General features: G+C 38.6%; 1 protein-coding gene across 4 annotated transcripts in view; it reads left to right on the top strand.

The window, feature by feature from the left end:
- Positions 1–26,267, top strand: part of Dusp22 (dual specificity phosphatase 22) — a 97,780-nt gene that overhangs the window by 18,799 nt on the left and 52,714 nt on the right. For all 4 annotated transcript variants that reach the window (XM_042680330.1, XM_042680332.1, XM_042680328.1 and 1 more), the window contains one exon: positions 3,634–3,716. In XM_042680330.1, the coding sequence (XP_042536264.1) occupies positions 3,634–3,716 (83 nt within the window). The remainder of the gene's footprint in view (positions 1–3,633; positions 3,717–26,267) is intronic.

The raw sequence follows: 26,267 nt of genomic DNA, 5'->3' as shown, positions 1-26,267 counted from the left end.
GTCCTCCATGGTAAACAAAATAGAAGGCAGGAGGGATCAAGAGTCCAGGGACCAGGGGAAGGATTGGTAGAGAGGAAAATAATATGATTTGAAGTTGCCAATGAAGTATTTATTCACTTATAAATGCATTTGTATTTGAAAGCACTATTGTTTTCCTGATTGTAAAAGTAACATGGGCTGGCTTCTAGTGGCTCATGCCAATAATCCTGACTACTCAGGAGGCTAAGATCTGAGGATCATGGTTCAAAGCCAGCCCTGGACAGGAAAGTATAAGACATTAATCTCCAGTTAACCACCAAAAAGCTGGTAATAGAGCTGTGGCTCAAGTGATAGAGTGTTAGCCTTGGGAAAAAGAGCTGAGAGATAGCGCCCAAGCCCTGCATTTGAGTCTTATTATCAGTGTGTGTGTGTGCATACAAACACAAGCACATAAAACTAACATGAGATGATCAGTAAAACAAAAAAAAAATGTTAAAGAGAATGAAACTTCCTATGATCTTACATTCTGAGGTGATCATGCCAACGTATCAGCACATGTCTCTGTACTAGTTTTATTCATTTAGTCTATGATCTCATGATCACCAAGGACTCAGGATGGTTTTCTGGCAATTAGCATTAGCATTTGAGAAGGAGAACTTTCTTGGGTTCAAGGTTATAGGTCATCCATTTCAGCCCATCCTGGGCTTCATGAGTAGGGTGTAGATAACTTTTAAAAAAACCTTAAAATATGGAGGGGAATTTCATTATTATATTCCAATATGTGTCTTCAGAGATCCTTAATAAAATATAGATTCTAATCATTTAGTAGGTATGAATGGACCTGGAAATTTCCAAAAAGCTAAGTGGTACCAGCTGGAGGAGCCTGTGCAGAGCTAGTTTAATACTCAAGAAACATGGACAAGGAAGCAAGGAAGTGTTGATAATCCTTACACGTTCCAATCTGCACACAAGCCTGTATTTTGTGGGAAAGGGTAATCCCAAATTGCACATCCACACAGATGGGCACTCTGAGGGAACAGAAAGTATGCAGGCGGGAAAGCAGCACTAGCCCAGGGTTTGCTTCCCTTTTCTCAGGAGTCCAACAGTCTGTTAACTCATGTGTGATATCCAGTGGTTGTCTTTACTTTTTAATATATAATTTTAATCCTTAGATTAACTTTTAAGATGTTAATCTGCAAGAAAGTCTGTAAGACTTCTGTCTCCAATAAACTCCTCAAAAAAGACAGAAGTGGAGCTGTGACTCAAGTGGTAGTACACTAGTCTTGTGCAAAATGAAGCTCAGGGACAGCACTCTAGGCCCAAAGTTCAAGGCCCAGGACTGGCAAAAAAAAAAAAAAAAAAAGATGTTAATCTGTTATAAAATTGTATTTCATGGGAGATGAAAATGTTCTAAAATTAGATTGTAATGATGGTCACATAAATGTGCTAAAAGCTATTGAATTGTACACTTCAAAGGGGGGATTTTTATCATATGTGAATTATACTTCACAAACTGTCGTATAAAAACATACAGTAAGTACATTTTCCTTGATATTTGTTGGGAACTGGTTCCAACAGAAAACAAACTGGTTCCCTTACACCACCAAATCTCTTATATAAAATGGTATTTGTATTGAACCTATTGTATATATTCTCTTATATACCTTAAATCATCTGTCGATTACTTGTTAATTAATACCCATGTAAATAGTTTTAATACTATATCATTTAGGGAATTAGTACAAGAAAAAGTCTATACATGTTTTATGGATACAGGACCTGTACACGTGGAGGGCAGATAGTGTATATAGACAACTGTGGATTATTATCATTCAAATCCTGGCAGAATGGGAATCTGGAAGAATCCTGGGGCATCACCATGAATCTGTTCCCCTGAGGTACCCACCTCATCTAAGCTATCTTTCCCCTACTTTACTACCTGTTGAGAGTGGCAATTGGAAAATCACATTTTGGTGAAGGTGATACTGGCTGCCTGTGGTATCTTAATCCTTATTCCTATCAGTGTTGGCTTTCTTTTCTTATAACAAATTCCTGAAATAATCAATGAATCAAAATTTCTTTTTTCTTTTCTTGTATTTAGTTCTGTTCACAGTTTCAGGGGTCTGTGATTGGCTGGCTCAGTGCTTTTAGGCCTGTGATGAGGTCACACCCCCAGTAAACTAAAACCTCCCTCTAGCCCCTATTTCTCAAAGGTTCTCCACCATGTCTTAATTGTATGACGTTGAAGACCATGCCTTTCATAAATAGCCCTTTGAGACATTCTAGATTCATATTATAGGACTGGGTAATTCACAGGTTGCTTGGCTAGTACCCTAAATGTCGTAGTTGTAGGAAACAAGAATTGCCCTGTGCATGATCACTACTACTTATGTTAGCATTTGAAGATCAGTATGATTGGAGCAAGGGAAATAGTCTTAACATAAAGACCAGTATTTAATATTACTTTTAAAGACTTTTTTTCCTGACATTGTTAAATATTTAGAACACCATTTCCTAATTTCAGCTTCATCCTCAGAGCTTCTTAGAAAAAGAAATTTCATTCCACTGTAGACCTGTAGTCCTGGAAATAAATTGAGGCCCAGCAATTGGCCTTTCACACAACCCTTACGGATGGCTTTATTAAACTCTTAGAACCATGTATGTAGGCCATACACACACACACACATGAAGAAAAAGTCACTTGTTACCCCATTCCTTCATAAGTCTAAATACTAGTCCCCTCAATATGTGTGTTTGGCCTGATATGTTTTTACAATTTGAGTTTATATTGTGATTAGATTTAGTATCTACTATATCCCTTTGCATAACATAACCTGAGCATTTTTCCATGTCATTAAATATTCCCTAAAAACATGATAAAATAAGTACATTTTATCATGTTTTTTTGCTTTTTAAAAAAACTCTATAATAATAGTTTGCCCTACATAATTTTGAGGAATTTGGTGTGGCCAGCAACACAGGAAAGGTGATTTCCTTCTTTCTTGCCAGGTTCCCATTTCATAAGTGAGCAAAGGTTTATGACTTAGGGACCACATCACAGATATTCTTTTTACAGGTAGGAACTAGGAAAGGAATATAATTTTGGTATCTCTTTTGCTTCATAATAATGATCATTGATGAGCAATTCTGAAACCACAGTCCTGTCTTAGTCTAGAACTGTGTCTGCTTTTGATAACAGGGTAAGAAGATACTTGTAGGTGTCTCTGTGGGTCTTTGGCATTTAGTTTAAACTTACATTACTTATCCTTGAGAGGAAACTGGGTTTTAAAATATTTTAAACATCTTTATAATCTGCATCTCATGTCTGGTCTATGGGTCAGTTTATAACTTTACAATCTACTAAAAAATAATGTGAGGTTCCTTTTAACAACTTCAATGAATACAATGTTTATTAATATAAGTATATTTAAAGTTTTAAATTCATACTTTGGATAAGAAATGATCCAATAAAATAAATACATAAATACAGTAACATTCAATTTTGAAAATCTAGATTATTATTCTAGATATGATCAATTATGAAGTTCTAAGAAAGAAGTCTAGCAGTCATGCTTTATTGTATCCTGCCTAGAATTTAGGAGCACTTAATTCATAGGAAATATTAAAATGTCCATTTCTTATCTTCAATGACAGATGCCAGAGACATGGAACAATTGAGCAAGAACAAGGTGACACACATTCTCTCTGTCCATGATAGTGCCAGACCCATGTTGGAGGTAAGAAAGAGAGAGGTAATTGTATTGTGAATTATGTAGTGTGTGTGTGTGTGTGTGTGTGTGTGTGTGTGTGTATAATAAGTTCATTTGTATTGTGTGTGCATGGCATTGTGTTCATTCCTGTCGCGGTTGTACATATTATCTGTCATTAAGGCAGTCATATTATCTGACATTAGTATACTCTGTGATTACTGGCAGTATTGATTTTGTTCTCAGTACAAATTTACATTTACGCCCTGTCTGTGGCCTGGCAGAGGGTGTGTTCTTTTTCTGTGTTCCATTGCATTGTTAGCTAAATTCTTTGGCTAAATGGTAAAGAATAAACACATGCTGTGTTCTCCCTAGATTTTAAGGCCACTTAAAACCTAATTTTCAGTCAGGCACTAGTGGATCACTCCTTTAATCCTAGTTATACAGGAGGCTGGGATCTGAAGATCATGATTTGAAGCTAGACTGAGCAAGAAGGTTCATGAGGTTCTTATTTCTGATTACTCATCAAAAGACCAGAAGGGCCTTTTGTGGCTCAAGCTGTTAGAATGCTATCCTTGAGCAAAAAAGCTTAGGAACAGCACTCAGTCCCTGAGGTAAAGACCTAGACCAGCTAAAAAAGCAAAAAAATACCTAGTTTTCAGATCTGAAGGTGTAGTTCAGTGGTAAAGCAATGATGTTCTAAGTTCTGTCCCTAACAACCTAGATCATGAAGCTCTAGGTTCTATCCCCAACAAAACAGATATAAATAAAATCCATTGTCATTCCTTTTAAATTAGTTCTATTTTGGAATTTGTTTTTGTTTTTGTTTTTTGTTTTGCCAGGCCTGGAGCTTGAACTCAGGGCCTGGGCACTGTCCTTGAGCTTCTTTTGCTCAAGGCTAGCAATCTACCACTTGAGCCACAGCACCACTCCAGCTTTTTCTGTTTATGTGGTACTGAGGAATTGAACCCAGGGCTTCATGCATGCTAGGCAAGCACTCCACCACTAAGCCATATTCCCAGCCCCGTATTTTGGAATTTTAAGAATTCAGACTGCTCATTCTTGGTGTTGTTTAAGTTTAAACATCTACTATTTGTTTACAGAATTAAAAGTAATGGGAGGTAAATTGTCCTTGATAATTTTCCAGGGCTGCTCTATGTGGAACACCAGTTAGTGTAGAGCTGTTTTAGGTTTGAGGGTAAATAGGGTGTGTCTACTTGTACACTAATTCCAAAAACATCTTCGATTTTACCCTGATGGACGGTTTGAGGCGTTGACCAGGACTAAAATCTATTTCTGTTCATTAGCCTCAACACAGCCCAAATGGTCTCTTTTTCAAAAATAATATATATGTGGTTGTGATGCATGTGTTTTCTATTTTAGGGTAGGGTATTGGAAAGGGAGGAGTACCTTATTCTGAAAGAAATAATCCTACTTCAAGCTGTCTTCATTGAAATTCATATTATACAACAGCAGTATTGTACTTACTTAGTATTTTATTTTAAAGATTTTTTTTAGCCATTAAGAGCAGAGTTTAGCTAGTATAAATTGTCTAAAACAAGTAGAACTGGAGGATAAATAATTCTATTAAGTAATATTAACCAGAAAATCAAGCAGAGAAGGAACCTAATTTATTCTTCCCTCTTAATTGGGGAGGTCATACTTTCTGTTGTTTAATTCACAGTTTTTCACTAAGGTGCTAGAAATTGTGTTGTAGCATGATTTTATTGGGTATAACAAAACATTTCTTTTGTTTACAGTTACTCTGATTTTCAATCAATTAATGGTAGTTTATGATTAAGATATAGGCTAAATTAAACTGATCAATATTGACTTCCTCTTAACTCGCAAAATGAGGCTTGAGGTTTTCTTCAATATGTTACAGAGAAGTCCTTCCTCCTCTCACTCCTAGAACTACCTTATTGATATTTTCTTTTCTTGTTTTTTTTTTTTGTTACTGGCCGTGGGGCTTGAACCCAGGGCCTGTTGTTTTCTTTGCTCAAGGCTACTACTTAAGTCACAGCTCTACTTCTGGCTTTTTGATAGTTAATTGGAGGTGAGAATTTCATGGGTTTTCCTGCCCAGGTTGGCTTCGAAACATGTTCCTCAGATCTTAGGCTCATAAGTAGTCAGGATTACAAGCTTGAACCATTGGCTTCTGGCTCTACCTTGGAGTGTTAGAAATAAGACAACTCCATCCTTTACCTGTTCCAGACAACCCCCTTCTACACACACACACACACACACACACACACGCACGCACGCACACACACACACACACAGACAACTCCATCCTTTACCTGTTCCAGACAACCCCCTTCTACACACACACACACACACACACACACACACACACACACACACAGGAAACCCCAACTGTCTACTAAGACAGGTGGGCTTGTAACACAAGTAAAAAGAGGCCACTGTTTGCATAAAACCTCAGATCCCTGGGCAAACTGTCCCACTCCACATTGTTAATAATCTATATATTCTTCTTTTTTATTTCCTCTACATCTTATCTATAAAGACAAGATGAAAAGAGAATGTAGAGAAGAAGGGGGAGATAAGAAAATGAAAGAGGGGAAAGGAAAGGAAAGGAAATTGTGTCTCTTTTTAAATGGCTTTTATTATTTTCCCCAAAACATCTTTTGGGGAAAGCCTGTCCTTTTCAAAAGCCTGTCCTTTGAGAATCTTCAATACATCCTGATATGGTCTTTGGATGCTATTATTATCTCAGCTTGATAGTAAATACTGTGTGGTTTTATTTGTTCCAATATTTATACTACAATTTGTAGCCTAACAGTTTGGCACTGTCCCTTTTATTTTACACATTTTTTTCAAAGGTAATTCATGAGCACATTCCTAAACCATAAAACATATAGCTTCTCTGATTGCATGTATGGGAAAATAGGAGGTACCCAAAGGTTGCTTGAACTGATCCAATGGGACCCCAGGAGCTTCTGGACTTTCTTTCACTGTCTTCTATCTAAAATTTCAAGTGAAGTTCCAAAAGCCATGACCTCTTCCAATTTAAATAAATTATTTGTTGGTAGCCAGTAGGTAATTAATGGATGACCCGAGTCTTTCACAGCTCCTCAGGATGCTGGCCCTGATCCCTCGCAGATAGGAGGGATGGAGGTGAGTGGAGAGATTGTGTATAGGGTTAAGCAGATAAGCTGAGCTGATCCACTGCCTGAGGAGCACTCCTACTTGATAATGGAAGAAATTCTGGGCTGGACAGGATATGGAACAGTAGGAACTCCTTTAAATGGAAGGGTTTTAGTCTTGCTACATCAATGCTGGAGCCCTGCTTCCAGGAAGCCATAGATTGAGCACTTCTCTATAGAGATGTCCTGCTCATTTCCAGCAACATCTCAATGTATTTAAAGCACTGGGGTACTTGACATCAATTATCAAAACTTCCAGAATCTAAACATCTGTTTTTATTGCGAGGGAGCTGAGAGAGTGTAGTTATGTTGTGGAATATGGAATTTTGAAGATTCTTAGAGAATAAGCTACTGAATAGTAGGCATAGGATGAGCTGCATTGGTTAAAAAAAAAAAAACAAAAACAAACGAAAAACAAAAAAAAAACAAGTTTGGGGCATTTAGCATAGAGCCCTCTAAAAATTTCATGGTTATGTTTAGGGAATGAAGGTTCAAAAGTTTACAGTGCAGATGCTCATTTGTTAGGGCCAACTTTGTGTGGGTATATGCATACTTATGTGACACACCACTGCCTAAGATTCCATGGCTGTTCCATGGACTACAGGTCCCAGAGAGCTACAAGCAAGACTTTGGTGGGTGCTTGATCAAAGGCAGTTCTTAAATCTACAAAGCTAAGGTGACTTAGTGGAGGACACAGCACCCAGTCTGTTCTTGTTGCCAGCTGAGGCCACTTTTGCATAGATTGCTACCTTTTCATATTGCCATCTTTCTTTTGTTGTGAGAACTTGCCATAAATACATTGGGAGGTTGTATAGGTTTTGTAGTGTCAGACACACACACCCTGTGAACATAATGATCTGTAACTTGCCCCTGACTAATGCCAATCTCTAAAGTATACCCACTACACAAGGTCTAACGAGGATATTTTCAGTCATTATGTTTGTTGACTTTATTTAGTAAGGAAATGCAGAACTTATGTTTGATTTTAGTTGGATTAGATGTGATGCTCTACTAGTTGGGTATTTTCCAAAATAACTTTCTTAGATCTCATTCTCCTCTTAGCAACAGAATGATGGGAGAGAATATAAGGCACTATTCTGAATCCTGAGATCACTGGGCCTCTTCACTGGTCATCACGTAGAGCTTGGTGGTGTCTGGGGCTTCCTTGGTAAATTAAATAAGATGTGGGTTTACTCTGGATCATGGAATGAGCAGGTAGGCCAGAGAAAGAGGAACAACAAGACTGATAACTATCTCTTAGAGGAGTATCTGAGGAGTAAACGTTCCAGAATGAAGACTCTTAAAAACATTGTGAAACCTTGGAGATCTTCACATTCCCTAGGGTCATTAACTTCCACCTGGGATTTAAAAGAGTTGATTTCTTTCTTTCCCTTCCTTTTTTTTCCCTTCCTCTCATTTCTTCCTCTCCTTCCTTCCTCTCCTTCCTTTCTTCCTCTCCTTCCATTCTTCCTCTCCTTCCATTCTTCCTCTCCTTCCTTCCTTCTTTCCTTCCTTCTTCCTTCCTTCCTTCCTTCCTTTTCTTTCTACCTTCCTTCCTTCCTTTTTTCTTCCACTCTCTTTCATTCTTTTTAATTAATTTACTTTATTGTTATTATAAAGATTGTGTACAGTGGGATTATATTACATCAGTCAAGTAATAAACACATTTCCTTTTGTACAGTATCTTCTGTTCCCTCATTCTCTCCCAGTCCCTCCCTCCTGTCTCCACCCACAAGTTATATAGTTCCTTTCATTAGTGTCTAGTGAGCTGCACTACTGCACTACTTTACCCCTTTCTCCTCCAGTTAATTCTTTCTTGCTAGGATTATAAGTGTGAGTTATTGTTACCCAGCTTCAGCTGATTCCATTTCTGTGTTTACTTGTACCTGCTGTCTGTCTGTCTGTCTCCTGCTCCTCCTCTTTTTTATAGTCTTCCTTCTTCCCCTGTTCTCTCTCTACGCTGAGAGTCAAACTCATGGCCTTATGCATGCTAGACAGATGTTCTACCTGTTGCCTTTGTCTCATATGGAAATGTGAGCTGAATAGGGTCCTAGAAATCATCAGTCTTCCTGTTCTAAGCTAGAGGTTTTCCCAGCTTGTCTTGCTGCTTGGTCCCAGAAGAAGCAAGGCCAATGCTTCTATGAAAGAACCTATTTCTCAATACCACTGTTAGCACAGAACTTTGTTCTATTAAATTGTACAAGACAATGAGTTTCATTGTGACATTTTCATATATTCATAAAACATACTTTAACTATATTCTCCTGTTAGCTTCTTTTATCTTTTATTCTTTTACTTAGCAAGTATTTTGTAAATGACTTTTTTTTTGGTTGGTTGTGGGGCTTGAACTCTGGTGTGGGCACTGTTCCTCTGCTCTTCAGCTCAAGGCTACTGCTCTACCACTTGAGCCACAGTGGCATTTCCAGTTTTCTGGTGGCTTATTGGACATAAGAGTCTCACAAACTTTCCTGCCTGGACTGGCTTTGAACCATGATCCTCAGATCTCAGCCTCCTGACTAGCTAGGATTACAAGCACCTGGTTATAAATGACTTTTTAAATGCCTTCTCCCTTTATAATAAAGTTCATCTTGTAAGGCAGATAGTTAATGAGTTACTTGTTTCTTGAACTGCTCTGTGCTAGACTAAGGAGCAGGTGCTAGAGAGCGCAGAAGTGGATTCATTCCACTATGCATTAGCAGTATGTAGTATATACATGAGATATGACTATTTTATAAATATTTGTTGTCATTGCAATCCAGTGAGAGAAGAATTCTGGCTCAAGGAAGAAACAAAGAGGAGTAGAAGTTCTGAGAAAAAAATCCCTTATCTGCCCACAAGCCTGAAGTGGTTTATTGAGCATGCATTTGAGTGGGTCTTTGGTGATGACTTAGGAATTTGGAAAGTCAGTTCATAATGTCAGGGCCAAAGAAAGCGAGGATGGAAGGCTAGGATATGACTTCCTCTGGATAGGCCAAGTTACATACTGTGATTTTGTTGATATCCTCTGAGAATTCCAGCCCCAGCAAGTCAAATTGTATTATCCTCTCTCCTTTGACGTTTTACTAGTCTAAGTGACATATCACCTGTACAGAAGTGGCAGAGGTAGGTCTGGAACCCAAGAACTTCTCACTACAAAAGCAACTCACTATGAAGGCAAGAGTCTTCCTGTCAGTCATACACCTATGGAACTGTACTTCTATATGAAAACATTGGCACATGTGCTACTAATACATTTGAAGGGAATATTTGCTATGAGTTAATTTCACATACAAATTGAGCCCAGACTTTGATCATAATTATTAACAGCACAAAAATCTGTCTTCATCCATTTTCATGCTTTGGACTTGGTGGGGGAATTGGTTGCATTTGTAGAAAAGTTTTTCCTTATTTTGTGGGCTTGAGCCTGAGCAGATGTCTTCAGTATCAACTGATTGCTTCAGGTTAAAGAGAAAGAAAATGGTAAAATTTTCAACAAGAAACCCAATATTGTTTGTAGATGCTATGGAAATAATATTGAGTAATGAATGGTTTCTCCTTCCCCAGAAAAAAAGAAACAAAACTCTGTCTTTCTAGTGTGAAAATTTCAGAGCTTGTTTCATTTTTCATTCTGTGTACCTGACCAGAGCACCTGCAGGAAGCAAATCTATTTTTCACTATTAACAGAAATACTTTTTAAAGCTTTTATGAAGCTGGTAACATGAAGATTTTCATTTTGAAGTGACTCATTGTAGGATTTGATAGAGGAAAAAATAATTTACACATATGTATGCAAATGAAGGTATTACATGTATATGAGGTAGATCTTAAGAGCTAGAATTCAGCTTGGGGATTTTCTATTTCAATTGTGGTATTTATATTTTAAACCTTATGTATGTGTGTGTATGTGGGGGGGTGTGGAGGGTTGCTGTTTAAAGAATAGTATACAGGGACTAGCTATGTAGCTGTCCTCAAACTCAAGATCAACCTGGCTCAGCTTTCCAAGTTCTAGGTTTATAGGTATATACCAACACATCCAGCCAGCCATTTATTCTTACTGATTCTGTTTTATAGTTCCTTGATTATTAGAGAAACTTTTAGCTGTTCTTGTACAACATTAACTACTGTATGTTTATAGTTGCAGCTTGTATTGGTTCTGTTATGTACTGCTATTTATGTCTATACTGCAGTATTTACCAGTTTATTTTGAGAGAATTCTTACCAAGTGATATACCCTATCTGGTGGACAATTCTGTCCTTTCTCCCTGGTTTCTGAGCCCAGTAACTGAGTGACCTGAGACTGAGGGGCCCCTGGGTAAACCTTGGTTCCCTGCCAAATGTCCCTCTGATGATTCTTCCAATTTCTCTTGAACAGTTTTGTTGGCTTCCAAAATATACAATGAGTTTAAGAAAGTGTGCTTCTGTTTCCTCTTCTTCTCCCTACTTTCTCTTTTATTTTTACTTGTAAAGTGCATATATTAATGAATCAGTGTGATATTTCCATATGTCCATACAGTGTACACTGCTCAAATCCAGCCTCCCTTTACCCACCCTCTCCCCTGACTTCAGTAATAATCACTACTCTACTGTCATGTGAGCTTTTTTTAAAAGTACCCTCACTGTGGGAAAACCATGAATTGTTTTTTTCTAGGTATGTCCTCCTATTCCTCTCAGCACAGCCTCAGCTCTTCTCTCTATAAAAAAGGAACACTTTGGTGCCCATCATTTTCATGCTCCTTCCATTTTTCTGTTTCTGCATGTATGCATGCATGCTCCTTGGTTGGGGCATGAATTATGCATGCCTATGATGGCTTCTTTACTATACTGGCCATTATAACCATTTGATGGTACAAATCTTTTTTTTTTTTTGTCGGTTGTGTGGCTTGAACTCTGGGCTTGGGCGCTGTCCCTGTGCTCTTCAGCTCAAGGCCAGCACTCTACCACTTGAGCTACAGCACCACTTCCGGTTTCCTAGTGGTTTATTGGAGATAAGAGTCTCACGGACTTTCCTGCTCAGGCTGGCTTTGAACCACAATCCTCTCAGCCTCCTGGGTAGCTAGGATTACAGTCATGAGCCACCAGCTCCCGGCTGGTACAAGTCTTCTAAACCATTTTAGATCCCTGAGGTTGGTCAGCAAGCCCAAGTTAAGCAGGTGCCACATTTGGATTTTTTTGGTCCTTGTAGCATTCAGTTTGGGTCTGGTATACAAAGTGGGGGTAGGAGGAGGACACTTCTGTGAATGCTTGCAGATGATCAGAGAGCTCTCTGGTCCAGTCCAAAGTGAGAACCAAAGTTCCAAAGTACCAAAGTTCCCAAAGTAACCAAAGTGTCTTTGGTTACTTATGCACATTGGACATGAGAAAGGAGAACTATTTCAGAAATAGTTTATTACTTGTTAGTAATGTATAAAGCTAGAAGCTCTGGTTAATATACAGCCTTCCTTTCATGGACTATTGTTGCAGTTCCTTGCTTGTCCAGAAATACTGGCATATGTGATGCCCAGCTTTATAGAGCTAATGAGGCCTATAGTTCCAAGTGATCACTTACTAAGTTACTATGACTGAGAGTCCCCTGTGAAGTTTCCATGACTCTCTGATTCATCTCTAAAGTATTGTTTCTCTTTGGTTGGCATTTGCACCTTGATCATATGAAAGAATATAGTATATCTAAAACACAGACAGCAAACAATCATGGCTTTGATATACCCAAAGCCATACCTAAGGTAGGGATATGGGTGGTAGAAACATTGTCTCAGACTTCATGGAGCTTATGTTCAACTCAAAAGAAACTGAGAGGGCATGTAGGGCACAGAATAGGTCAGCTCATTACTCATGGTCCTTCTCTGACAGTTATTTAGGCCTTACCTCCCGATCTGATTCTCCTTCTGGTGACCCTATCAGTCCTCAGTTTCATGCCCAACTTATGGAAGAATAGGCCCCATTTCTCCTTAAACAAAGGAAATACTTCCCCCTCCCACCATGCATAAAGAGGCATATAGATATTTGAATACAGAGAAGTTGATGGCACTTCTTTTGCTAATGTTAAAACTGTGGAGCTAGACTTCCTATTCAGCTGAAGATAGTTTTAGCTCATCCATATTAAGAATTACTTGACAGCAGTTCAAAAAGATGAGGAAGTTTGTATATGTTCAAGGGGGAGACTTCAATAAGAAAAAGAAATGTTGTAGAATACTACCAACAATCTAATCTTGTTTATGTTAAATTTAAAATCTATGAAGACTTCTGTTATGTATATGAGTATATATAAGCATAAGCAAAGATGGGGTTTGAAAGGACTATGCCAGAAGACTATGCCATTCCACTTATTGTCTGGAAGAGCAGACTAAGAAAAAAGAGATGTTGAGAAGGAAGGTTTCCATTTTTTTCCTGTATTTTTTCATTCCTTGAATTTATGTATTACATTGATATCTGTGCCCAAGACACACCTCTAATGGTATTTTCAAAATGACATATTCTACTTCTACATAATGATTTCACAGGAAAATGACTGTGTCCTTATAAGGTTCACCAATTCCCCTAGTGAGCAGCTTGAAGTAGCAAGAAAGTTATCCTACTTGCATGGGCCATTGACTCCTCCAATGTGGATGATTTCAGTTCTTACAGCACTGAAACAACACTATGCTAATAAGTTGCTTATAAAGTCCAGGGCCTTTGGAAACAAGTCACTGTTTGACTTGAAATGTTTTTCAGAGTGATAACTGTTTCCAGAAAACCTCAGTTTTTTTTCACTTCTCCAGGAAAATCTTTGATGTAGCCTAAGAACCAACAGTACCTACTCTCCCCAGCCAGGACTTGCGATATCCTTCATGTATCAAGGCAAATTTGTTTGAAGCCATCCCCCGACTTAAATAGTTATGACTCAAATAGAAATGATGATGGTAGGGTATTGAAAACTGTCTAGTAATCATTCTCAAATCGAGTTTTCTTATGTGGGGGCAAGTCAAGTACACAGAGACTAACTCGCATCTACCTGCCTTGTTTTATACCACCAGCACTCTTTTTAGTGGAGAAATAGAATAATTCTGGTATGAATGGACCAGATGGGCTTGAAATCTTCTAGTAGTAGTAAATTGATTCTAAGAAATAAATAATGTTTTTGAAATCTTTTAATAAAGACATCTATGTTTACTTTCTACTAGCCTGGATAGAATTCTAAAGGCATCTCTTCTTGAGCCTCAGCTTTAGTGTTTCTGCTTAGTAAGCAGCGGTTCTGAAAAACCAATGTTTTCTGAAGAGCACTTTACCTAGATTTTTCTCTATTTCCTGAGTATTTCCTGTTTAAGACTCCTTGTCAGTGTTCTTCTGACTCCTATGTGATCAGATACTCAGTACATATGTGTCAGGTACTTCATTCATAGAGTGGACTTGGTTACTGTGCATTGCTCTTAGTCCTCAGTAAGAAATAGCAAGAGATCTACCAGGCTCTACCAGGAGAGATCTACCAGGATCTCTGAGCTAGGGTCTTTGGAGAAGGATAGCTTTGGAAACAAATCTCTGCTTGACTTTAAAGGGCTTTTAGAAATAGGACATGTTGCCTAGTACTTTAAGCTACATCACTTAAGGGATGTAAACATAAACTCATTTTTATATTTTTATTTTATTTTCATTAACTTTAAGTAATTATGCAAAGGGGTTGCCATTGGTCAAGGCAGTTTATGAATACAATATGTTTTGATCCATGTCACCTCTTTCATCATTATCTAGTTAACTAGCAAAATTCTGGACTTAAGGCATAAAGCACCAATAAGAAAACTATTGTAAAAGAGTGCGGCCCTCAGTTCAAACCCTGGTCCCAGCACAAAAAGATAACCAAAATTTTGAAAAAAATTTTAATAAATTTGTTTATTGTGGAAATCCCACACAGAGGGGTTACAATTACATGAGTAAGGTAATGAGTACATTTCTTATCAAACATTGTTGCCTCCTCCTTTGTTTTTCCCCTACCATCCCTGCCCTCCCATCTCCACGACTATATTCCCCATGACCCCACCAAAGCTGTAAAGTTCATTTTTCGACATAGCATCTTGTACATCTCATTGTTGCAGTGGGTCCACTGTATCCCTATTTAAACAATTTGTTTTTCCCTTCCCCTCCCCAATTATACCAACATCAAATACAGTGAAAACAGGGGTTATACCATGGGGGAGGGACATACAAAGTGACAAAAAAATTACCTTATAAATACATTAGAAACAATAGCAAGAAAGAAAAAAACCACTTGTGCCCTTGGGGTTCAGTTCGTCTAACATTATCTTATCTAGAACTTTTCTGCTTGTCTCAGACATATACTAGTTATTGCAAATAAGGGAAACCATGGGACCTATGTTTCTTTGGACCTGGCTTACTTCACTTAATACAATTTTTTAAAACCTCATTTTTATGTCCAATAAATTGAATCAAAGTAGCACATACTAATGTTGAAAATAAACTCTCTGTATCCAGACTGAAGTACACTGTGCATTAACACAGCCACTGTGATTATATGAAGGTGCTTAATTAAGCATGTGGCCCAAATGGTAGAACTTTCAGTTTGTACCCTGTCTGACTATTCATGGGAGTTGGCAAAGAATTTAAGAAGCAGGATGTTGAGGCAGACTCATATAGACTCAGTGAGGAGAGGGAGGGAAAAATGTTTCCAGTAGGAGCAGTCCTTGAGGAAGCAGAGGGCTGGAATGAGCCTTGAATCCATAAGAGATGCCCCAAGGACGTCTATACTGAAGCAAAAGTGGCACTGCCTTCTGTTCTCCTTTTGGTTAAATGGAACTTAACACAAACATTTATGGAACACTGTCATTAAAGCAAGGATATGGAGGATGAAATACAAAGAGCAGAAAAAAAGTGATCCTTGTGTTAAGGAAAAACAGTCATAACAACATAGAGTTGCAGATGTATACCTGATACAATAGTTCATATGGCACGAAGTACCAAAGCAGTGGCAATTTGATGTGGTTTTAAATTATAATAGAAGTTTCTAGGTAGTGAGTGGTAATGAATTGAGACAGTTAGAATTGGGGTAAAGAACAATGTGTTCAACATGGGATATGCAAAGGTATGGGGAAAAACACATGAATGTACTAAGGCATAGGGAGTTGACATAAGTATCCAGGCACTTGTGGATGGCTCAGGAGAACAGGTTTTCAGGCCAGGCTGAAAAAGCAGCCCCAGAAAAGAATAGGGAAAGACTTGTTTGTCAGGCTGAGGATTCTAAGCTTTACCTCTAGGAAGCAAGGACTACCCAAGATTTATGCAATCAACTGACATATTCAGATGGTTTTTTCTATAGTGTTGGCACAAATGGAATGGAATGAGAGAGAAAGATAACCCAGATGCCCTTCAAAACCTCTTTTGACATACTCTTGGTTAGAATTGTGAAGGTTTGAATTTAGATGCTGGTGAGTGAGATTTCTCTTTCCTAGAAGTAAACATTTGAATCAGATTGAATCTGAAAATTGCCCACAAAGTAACAGAGCAATATTGAAAATTAAAGGACAGGAAAAGATTCTACAGCCATTGTAAACCAGAAGAAAGACATGGTAACCATAGTTTTCTCTGTTGTTACTGATTTTGTTGTTTTTTACATGTCTTTCATATATTCAGCAAGTGTTCTACTTGAGCCATTTCCTCCAACCCTTATTTGCATTTTTTTCTAGATAGTCTCATTGACTTTGCCCAGACCAGTCTTGAGAATGCAATCCTTTACCTCTGCCTCCCAAGTGTACCACTATGGCCCTATTGTGGGAAGTGATCTGGCCTCATTTAAAATTATTAGACATAGACACAGTAGAATTAAAAGAAAAAATTGGGAAAAAGAGAGACACTACATAAATGGAAAAAATAATAAAGAAGCTATAACAACCATAAACTTGCAGTCATCTCATAAAATAGCTACAAAATGTAAAAAGTCATTTCTCAGGTGGAATGAAAAGGAATTATGTAGTGCTTAGATCTAGTTGTATACGAGGAAGGTGTCAGGATAGTTGAAGATGGTCTTGACAGATTGATGGACTGACTAGATGGATAGTTGAGCCAATAATGGACAAGTTTCCTGGTAGGTGGAGCTCAGTTTGGGTGAGATGTTCCTTTCATATTCCTGAATGAACAGCTCTGTTAAGGATCAGAAGGGAGGTCTAGGCTGGACATAATAATTTGAGCATCATTAGTGTATATATGCAGCCATGCCATTGGGTTTGAATAAAACCCAAGAAAATGCTAAGACATCATGACCAGGAAACAATGATAGAACTATGATCCCATCTTGCCATTTGTGTGATAGTATGTTACAGTGTTCAAAATGGATTCATTCAGGATCTCATGAATCCTGATATTGAGATAGTTGTATCTTCGTGGTCATATTAACCTGCTCTGCATTCTTATTTATTTCCCCTCTTCTGAATATAGTCATCTAAGATTCCCTGCAGGGTTGTCACTGGGTACCCTTCTGTGTTGGTGAGTTTTTGTTGTTTTGCCCCAAGTGGAGAATACAGTTCCTGGGTTTTCTTAAGTCCTAATATCTCAAGGACGCCCTCATAACTCAAGGATACCCTCATGTGCATAGCTAAAAGGAAGAGAGTAATACAAAAGTCAAATATGGCATGATTTAATCAGAGATGTAATTTTTGTTAAGGAGTTTAAAGGAGAGTAGTGGCTTAGTTTGGTGGAAACAGTGAAAAGTGTATGCAGAGGGAATCTTCCAGGAACCCTAAGCATCATAGTAATAATGTCTACTTCACTTGACTCAGTGAGACACTAGTTTGCCAGATCTTTGAGTTAATAGTGTTAAAGATGGTTAGTTGGTTTGGAGTCAACACAGGGTTAGAGGTCTCTAAAAGCACCCTTGTGGTTTTTATCCAATACTTATAAACTGACATTGAATTGAAACCCCTCTGTACAACTAACTAAAGATAATAAAAAATAAATTTAATTTTAAAAAGAAAAACAAGGATTTAAATGTGGCTTCGTTTACTGAAGATCAGTTTAAGCAAATCTTCTGCTTTCAGGTGCCTTGAATAATTCACTGCTGGGTAAGCAATGCAGGTGGACCTATGTCTGCACACCTGCAAGGGAAGTGTTCTGGTCTCATTTAAAATTCTGAGAGTGAAGCAATAGTGCCTAGCTAATTTCATCACCTCAGAGACGGCCAAGTGAACAAGCTGTGTCCAGACTGCTTTTAAAATATGTTTCCCTTCCTGATCCAGAACTCTGGTGTGGAGACTTGTGTTAGGGCATCCACTGTTGGGTTTGAATGAGAAATGACATCTTTCAATCATTACCACAGCTAGAGCAGATGGGAAGTTTCACCTGATCACAAAGCTGGGACATGTCAGCTATCTCCTTTCCTCTTCTCGGATGAGACCCAAATGAAATATGAGAAAGTTCCAGTGAGCCAAACCATAAGCGTATTCCAGTGCTTACCTAGGGGAGGAAAATAAGTGTTCCTCAAATCTAACTTAAACCCTCTTCCTCTTGGCCCATATTTTTTCCCATCTAAAGAGATGATCCACAAAGCCCTTGTATCCTTTGGCAATGTGTCCACAGGGCGATTTCAGATTGTCATCTGAGAACAACTGCAGAGACAAGCTTCTGGGTCACTGTGCAGTTCTGGAATTAGGCATCCCAGGTGAACAGTGCTATACCAAGAACTTGTCTTGATAACTCCCACTTTTAGAACTTCCTAAGCAGTGTCATTCACAGGGAAATCCTGGTTGCTAGCTAGGGAAAGAGCAAAGCTCAGCAGTAGTGGAGCACTGAATTTGCCTACTTCATGGATGCCTTGTTCAGGAGACCAGCTGCACAGCCAGCAATGGAAGGCAGTTTCAGATCTTCTTTACCAGAAGATCACTTTAACCTGCATTATGGAAATAAGTCTCATAGCCAACTAAACAGGAATAGGAATAGCATTTCCAAGAGTCATATTTTGTATTTTTTAAAAAATCACTTTTTGTGTGTTAGTGTGTGCTGGTACTGGGATTTGAATATAGGGTCTCTCATTCTTAGCTTTTACTTAGCTTTTTTGTACAAAGCAGTTACTCTACCACTTTGCCAGGCCTCTACTTCTGGCTTTTTGCTGGTTAATTCAAGATAACAATCTGTAAAGTTTGTCTGTCTAGGTTGGCTTCAAACTGAATTGCTCAGATCTCAGCCTCATGAGCAGCTAGGATTACAGGCATGAGCCACCTGTGCCTGGTGGTATTTCACTGTATTTTTTGTTTTTGTTGCTGTTTTTAAAAAACTGAAGTTCCCTGCCTTTCCTGAAGAAAACTACTCCTGCATGGTCAGTGGCATTCCTATAGGGTGGCTTTGACTGGTCATTTTGAAGTCCTGCTGACCCTAGGATGGGTCTTCTGGCCTCCTTGATGGCACTTGGCTGTGGTACTTTTCCACATAGCTCTGACCAAGGTGGCCTGAGGCTTCCTCCTGTGCCTCATGCAAGAGGATGCAGCTGTCAGAATAAAAATAGCATCAAATTGCTGGCAAAGGCAAGTATGGGGAAGGATAGTAAAGTGGAACCCTGTTCCTTAAACAGGAGGAACAAACCCTTCTCATCATACCTGTGTGTGAAGAGGTAGTGCCAGAGAACAAGAATACCCACATTGAGGAACGTTGCTGCTTTTCCTGTGGAGAAGTCAGTGGCAGAGTGCCCTTGTCCTATGCCTCACCACTCTCCTGCCTCCCAGCCCCTGGGCTTTGTCCTGAACTCTAATGACCTTTCTGTGTAGCTCAGGTTCTCACTTCACCACATTTGAATCCTGTTTTTGAGAGACTAGCCAACATTTGAGGGCAGTGCCAAGATCTTGGCCAGCATTTTCCTCTTTTACAAAGTCAACATTTCTATGGTCTGAGCCCAAGAGTAGCGTGGTGTTAGGTTAAGACTGAATATAGGGCTGGGAATGTGGCTTAGTGGCTTAGAGTACTTGCCTAGCATGCATGAAGCCCTGGGTTCGATTCCTCCATACCACATAAACAGAAAAAGCCAGAAGTGGTGCTGTGGCTTAAATGGTAGAGTGCTAGCCTTGAGCACAGAGAGGCTCAGGTATAGTATCTGGTCCTGAGTTCAAGATCCAAAACTGGCAAAAAAAAATAGTGAATATAGTTTACAAAGTTTTCTCATTGATGACATCCAAGCTTGAGTGAGGACAATTGGCAGTGTATGTAGCCAATAGTCTAGGTTGTCACTGATTTATCATTCTATAACAGGCAGAGAATGCTGAAACTCATTGATTTGAGTATCTGCATGGGGCATTAATAAGGTCTGACCTGTGCTAAATGTCTCCTGGAATGGTTAGCTGGTTTTAAGGGGAAGTCACATCCTGATGAGAAGGTGAGATTCTTTTGGACAGGTATACTATGATGCTTACAACCTGGTCTGTGTGATGCTGTTCTTGCAAGAAACTGAGCATATAAGTAGAACTGGGCCCCTGGCCACAACCTACCATCAGCCAATTATTGAGCACCTACTATGTACCAGCACTATACTTATAGTTGTTCACACATTGCATCTCATTTCCTCATTAAAAAAAAAAAGCTCTCTATTTAAGAGAATCCTTCTCCTTCTCTGACAGGAAGGAAAGTGAGTACAAGTACTCATGTTGCAGTTCTAAAAAGGTGATATGTTTCACCAGAAACCATTGAAATGGAAGAGTGAGGTGCCAAATAAGCTTCATCAGTATGACAAAAGAAGACTGCTTAAACAGGAGTTAAGCAAACTTTGGTCTTTTAAGTCTTAGAGAATAAGATTTGGAGCTTTAGTTCAGCTACAACTGATCTTCTCTGCTGTAATGAGGGAACCACAGACAGTAATGAATAGACTTGACTTTGCCCCAGTAAACCTAGGTCTACTTTCCTACCCTACTTTCACTGCCAGGTACGTAGGAGGAATCTCTGTGAGCTCTACCTTGGTCTGAAGCTTCAGTCACATATCCCCAGTTGAATGCAGTCCTAAGAATGTCTGCCTCCTTTGCCTTGCATTCACCTGTTAACACTTTTCCACTCATAGTGTGACTGACCATATTAGTAGTAGAGACCTACACCTTCTCAAACCTCTTATAGACCTGTCAATGGGACAGTGATTCTGAAGCCAACTGCAGGTTCCTCAGCCAGCCCAGGAGCTAAAAACTTTCAGGACACTTTGGAGGGAAAGCCATAGGTTTAAAATCCTAAAAGCACTCCTGCCTTCACCTGAAATCATTTGGGATTCAGCTGATAGATGATTAACAGGATAGAGTCTAATGGCAAGACTGCCATTCACAAGCAACCCTAGCCCATTGTGTTAGGCTACAATACCTGTGTACTGGAGCATCATTGGGCATTTATAAGAAAGAGCTGGGGCCATAGGCTGAGGTGATCAGGAGAAGTAGTACAGAGCTGGGGGTTTCCTCTGGGGATTGGGAGCTTCAGCTGAGAAGCCATTGTGGAGAACTCTCAGAAGAAGGGTATCCTTCTTCTGAACTGAGTAGCAGTGGTGGCAAGAAAGTCCAGGACATGTGGGAGAGACTGGAAGTATCCCAGTGTCCCTAGAACTGGGGAGCTGGAATTAGAGAGAACATGGAGCTAGAGGTTAGGAAGGGTTGTGGACAATGGTAGATTTGTAAGGAGGACCTTTATTTTTTCAGATACAGAGGCAATATAGAATATTCTTAGCCACATATATTAGGATAAAGATTTATCTTTTACAGAGATAATGTTTTCCTTAATGATGTTTACCCAATACTCTTAAAGAGTTGACCACTGACTTCTAATTAGTGCTGTCATTAATGGGCATTTTTAAATGTGATCACTTAGCATTAAGCTATTTGAAATGATACTGTAGAATGCCTTGGTTTGAAGCAGCTTCTAAACAGCCCCATTTTCATGAGTCACAAGTGTGTAAATCAGCCAGGCCACACACTGAACCGAAAATGTGGTTGAGGCTTTCAGTGGTGAGATGGAGCTGTCATGATCTCCCCCACTGCCTTCCCATACCCCACCCCATGCTGGCTGAAGGAAATCCGATGTGTCTTTTGTTGAAATACTTTGAACAAAAATAAGCACTTGAGCCCTCATCTGTTGATCCAACGAGTCAAATGTATGTTGTTTTTTGACTAACCTGAAAGAAGCATGCAGGTGTAGGTTTCTCATTTGCATCTTGTCTCATAAAATCAAAACCCAAGGCTAAATCTTGTCTGTCCACTCTGATCTTTCCACCCCATCCCCACCCTGCCAAGGACCACAGAGTTCTTGGAAGTTGTTATTTGTAGAAGTGTTGCCTAAATTTAGTGCACAGAAAGAATCAGTGGTAAATGGGTACTTTAAAAAAATGTTTATTCATTTTTGAATAGTAGCATTAGGTAGCCATAGGACAGAAGCCATACTTATTTTCAGTGGTGATTTTCTACAGTGATTTCTTTGAGATTTTTACTGATACCAACAATTTTAAAAAGTGGCCAAGAATGTCATCCCTATTTATAATTTTCTGACCTCTGGTTCTTAGTCCATAAGCATATGTAAGTTTTTCTTCATGTAATCTTCCCAGAGATAGAATTTTGATTTCTACATTTACCCATTAATATGGCATGATTTCTACAAATGTTATGGACTATATGTAAATTCTTAAATTAACAAGAAATACTGATTAAAAAAATACAGTCCAGGCACAGGGTTTTGGCTTCCACACACAAAAGTGAAATAACAAGCTCCAGATACCTTCTCTGGAATGTGACAGCTCTCACATAGTGTGGAGGAGCATATATCCAAAGGCAGCAATCTAAATCTCTTGGATCTCTAACCTTCAAGAGCATAGACTAAATTTTCCAAGTTTATTTACTTTTAGGTTTATTGAAAAGTGAAGTAGTCAGATTCACTGAGATAGAAAGAAGAAAGTTTGTTGTCAGAAGCTGTGGGCATACAAAAAATGGTACATTTGTGCTTAATGGGTTTTGAGTCCCAGTTTCAGACAGTCAGAAAGTTCCAGAAATGCATAGTCATGATGATAGTACACCATGTGGCTGTTATTAAAGCTACAGAATCATATGCCTGAAAAAGGTCAAGATAGTAGTTGGATATGATGGTACATACCTATATAGTCCCTACTTCTTGGGAAGCAGGAAGATCTTTTAAGCCAAGTTTCAGTGTAGCATGAGCAACATAGTGAGAACCCCATCTCAAAGAAAACCAAAAGAATAATATGATAAATTTGTGTTAGAACTATTTTACCATATTTTTAAGTGCTATATTTTTATCTTCAACAGAAGCTTTTACTATTTTTTTTATTACTGTGAAGGAGCTATGGTCTGGATTTTAATCAGCTGAGGCTGAGGCCAATGCAGATTTAAATTTTGCTTTAAATTTTATGTTTTTTTTTTTTTTTAAGAAAAAGAAAAGGTCACTTTTGGAAGGGACTGTAGTAAAGTTAGCTCTTGATTGGGCCATCAGTTCTGTTCCAAGATGTTTGATGGGTATTTGATGATTAGTGGGAATAAAGACATGTGTAGGGAACTGGAGAGAGGCCATCTCAGCAGACCACTCTGTCATTTCCCAAATGGGCACCTTTATCAAAGAGAAGATGCCATTTCTGTAAGATAAACCCCCTTGGCCTGACCCATGCTGTTTCTTAGGTCAAATGAACTAATCATGACATTTTCATTAGCAGCTAATGTAACTTTTCCATTGCAATGATTTCTAGACTTTTTTGAAACTTACTTTCTTACTTGTGTTTTGAATAGACTGAAATTATATTCGCTTGTTTAGTACATGCATAATAACATTTCTATGAGGTAGAATGTGATATTTCACTTGCATCTATACAGTGTATGATGATGGGTTCTTGGATGACCAAGATTATTTATCTATCACCTCAAATATTTGTTATTTCTTCAAATTAAGAGTTGTCCAAATCCTCTCTACTAGCTATTTTGAAAAATACACTTAATTGTTGCCAGCCATAATCATCCTATTATGCTCTAAAATATTAGAACTTCTTTCTCCTATCCAACTACACCCTGTTACTATTACTATTATCTTCATCTCTCCCCTCCATACCCTTCTCAAGCTCTGCTGTCCATTATTCTACTCTCTACTTATATGGGAACAACTTTTTTGGCTCCTGCATATGTGAACCTGCAGTACTTGTCTTTCTGTCTCTCAACCTATTGTCCTTCTGGTCCATTCATGTTGTTGCCAACAGTGGGACCCAATTCTATTCCATAAGTTCTTTCTTTTAATCTTCTGGAAAGGAGAAGAAAACCTTCTGCAGGACTCGGTCTTTCTTTTGGAAAGTAGAATGTCACCTGGGTTCTTCAGAAGACTTCCTTGCAATGTTTCAGTAAAAAAAAAACAAAACAATAAGTTTTAGAAATTGTACTTGAAACAAGCGAGAGTTTGATCTTTTTCTTAGTCTTGCAATCACAGTCTTAGCCCTGCTTTTCAAGTTTGTGCCTATGTATCATTTTAAGTTCAATCTTTAGTTTCAGGCAAAAACCTGACTTTTAGTGGTTACTAAAATTGTTGAAACAGAAAACTGAATAAATAGAACTGTTGAAAATATGGACTTGAGACAGCTCTGACTTTTGTTCCACTACAGCCTCTGGAATACTTTCAGAACTTTCTTCTCCAGTAGTGACTGTTGTGTCTTTCAAAACCTAAACATGAGGATGTCACTACTAGAAAGTTTGTTGTTCACAGATCCCTCTTAATTCTTTCACTTCTTTCTTTTTTCTATTTTTTTCTAATCTTTACCATATTACTTCATATTAACTGATGTGATGCTTGATACTATGAATGTTTAGTGTATATTCAGTTGCCTTAATGTAGAAAGAAACATTTTCAAAAATTCTTTTCCTTTTTCTTCCCTCTGGTGCCCACCTCATAGAAATGCTACACTTCTATGGATGTAAGGCTATTGAAAATGACAGGTACCGCAAAGAAATTAGCTAAGACATTCTTTCTTTGTCCCCCATAGAAATCTAGTCTTAATAGATGAAGCCCTCCTACTAAGTAAGCTTTTTTTTTTTTTTTGGCCGGTTGTGAGGCCTGAACTCTGGGCCTGGGCGCTGTCCCTCGGCTCTTCAGCTTAAGGTTAGTGCTCTACCACTTGAGCCACAGTGCCACTCCTGGCTTTTTCTGCTTATGTGGTGCTGAGGAATTGAACCCAGGGCCTCATGTATGCTAGGCAATCACTCTACCACTGAGCTACCTTCCCAGCCCTAAGTAAGCTTTCTAAAAAAAGAAATTTCAATGTAATACAAAATAGATTCTGTAGATTATAAAGCCATAACTTGGCAATTAAGAAATCCAGAGTTTATTATTAATTGGCTTTCTATAATACACTTTTTTGAAACATCATGAAAAATATTAAATGTTTTACTTAGTATCTTCTTAGGAAACAACCAATTTTTATGTTTTTGTAAAACATTAGAGGTAATATCAAGAAGTAAATATTGTCTATCAAATGTTATACTACTAGAAGTATTTGTGTTTTTATTACAAATTTTTCAGATTATTCTAAATTTTGGAAAACTTTTTGTAATCTCTAAGACTGCTGTTCTTTTTTTAAAATATACCCAAGTATATTCTGCCCCCCCCTCTTTTTTTTTCCTTCAAATCTTACCATCAGAGACTGGAACTTTGTGTAGGTTTTACTAGAAGACCAGTTTCTTCCACATAGCATGAAAACTTTGTGCTACTGCAGTCATTGCTTCTAGGATACTTATAAGTTGACCCAGCTCTCAAGTGTCTTCATGCTGCTTTCTGAATTAGAAACTAGCTGTTATAGGGGCTGGGAAGGTGGCTCAGTGGTAGAGCACTTGCCTTGCATGCATGAGGCCCTGGGTTCGATTCCTCAGCACCACATAAGCAGAAAAAAAAAACAAAAGCCGGAAGTGGCGCTGTGGCTCAAGTGGTAGAGCACTAGCCTTGAGCTGAAGAGCTGAGGGACAGTGGCCAGGCCCAGAGTTCAGGCCCCACGACCAGACCCAAAAACAAACAAACAAAAAAAAAGAAACTAGCTGTTATGAACTATGCACATGTACAGATATCTGAAGCCATTTTTAGAGAGCTTGAGTTCTGTTGTCTGTGGCCTGAAGAGATCTATGCGTTGTTAATGACTAAGCCACGATAAATAAATGTCTTGATTAGCGGGCAGCTGAACCTTTTTGACAGTTTTGACTCCTTCCCTGACTGAATTTGCATAATTCTTATTTTGATCATAATAGAGTCTTTCCCAATCTGTTTGGGGGCATCAGGAGTGGCTGATACAGTAGAGTATGTGTAGACAGCATGCCCTGTGCATGGTATGTCATAAAATGATGCTCTCCTGCTTCTATAGTCACCAGAATCACTGAAATAAGGGATTGATGTCCAACAATATTTTCTTCCCCTGCACTGTTCACATGGAGTAACCTGTGAGGAAACTGATTTCCTCATTGTCTGTGGAGCTTAGCAGACA

The sequence above is a fragment of the Dipodomys spectabilis genome, unplaced genomic scaffold, assembly GCF_019054845.1.
Source record: "Dipodomys spectabilis isolate Male_0828 unplaced genomic scaffold, ASM1905484v1 ptg000059l, whole genome shotgun sequence".
Lineage (NCBI taxonomy): Eukaryota > Metazoa > Chordata > Mammalia > Rodentia > Heteromyidae > Dipodomys > Dipodomys spectabilis.
Note: the sequence above shows the minus strand (reverse complement) of the source record. Positions and strands in the feature narration are given on the sequence as shown.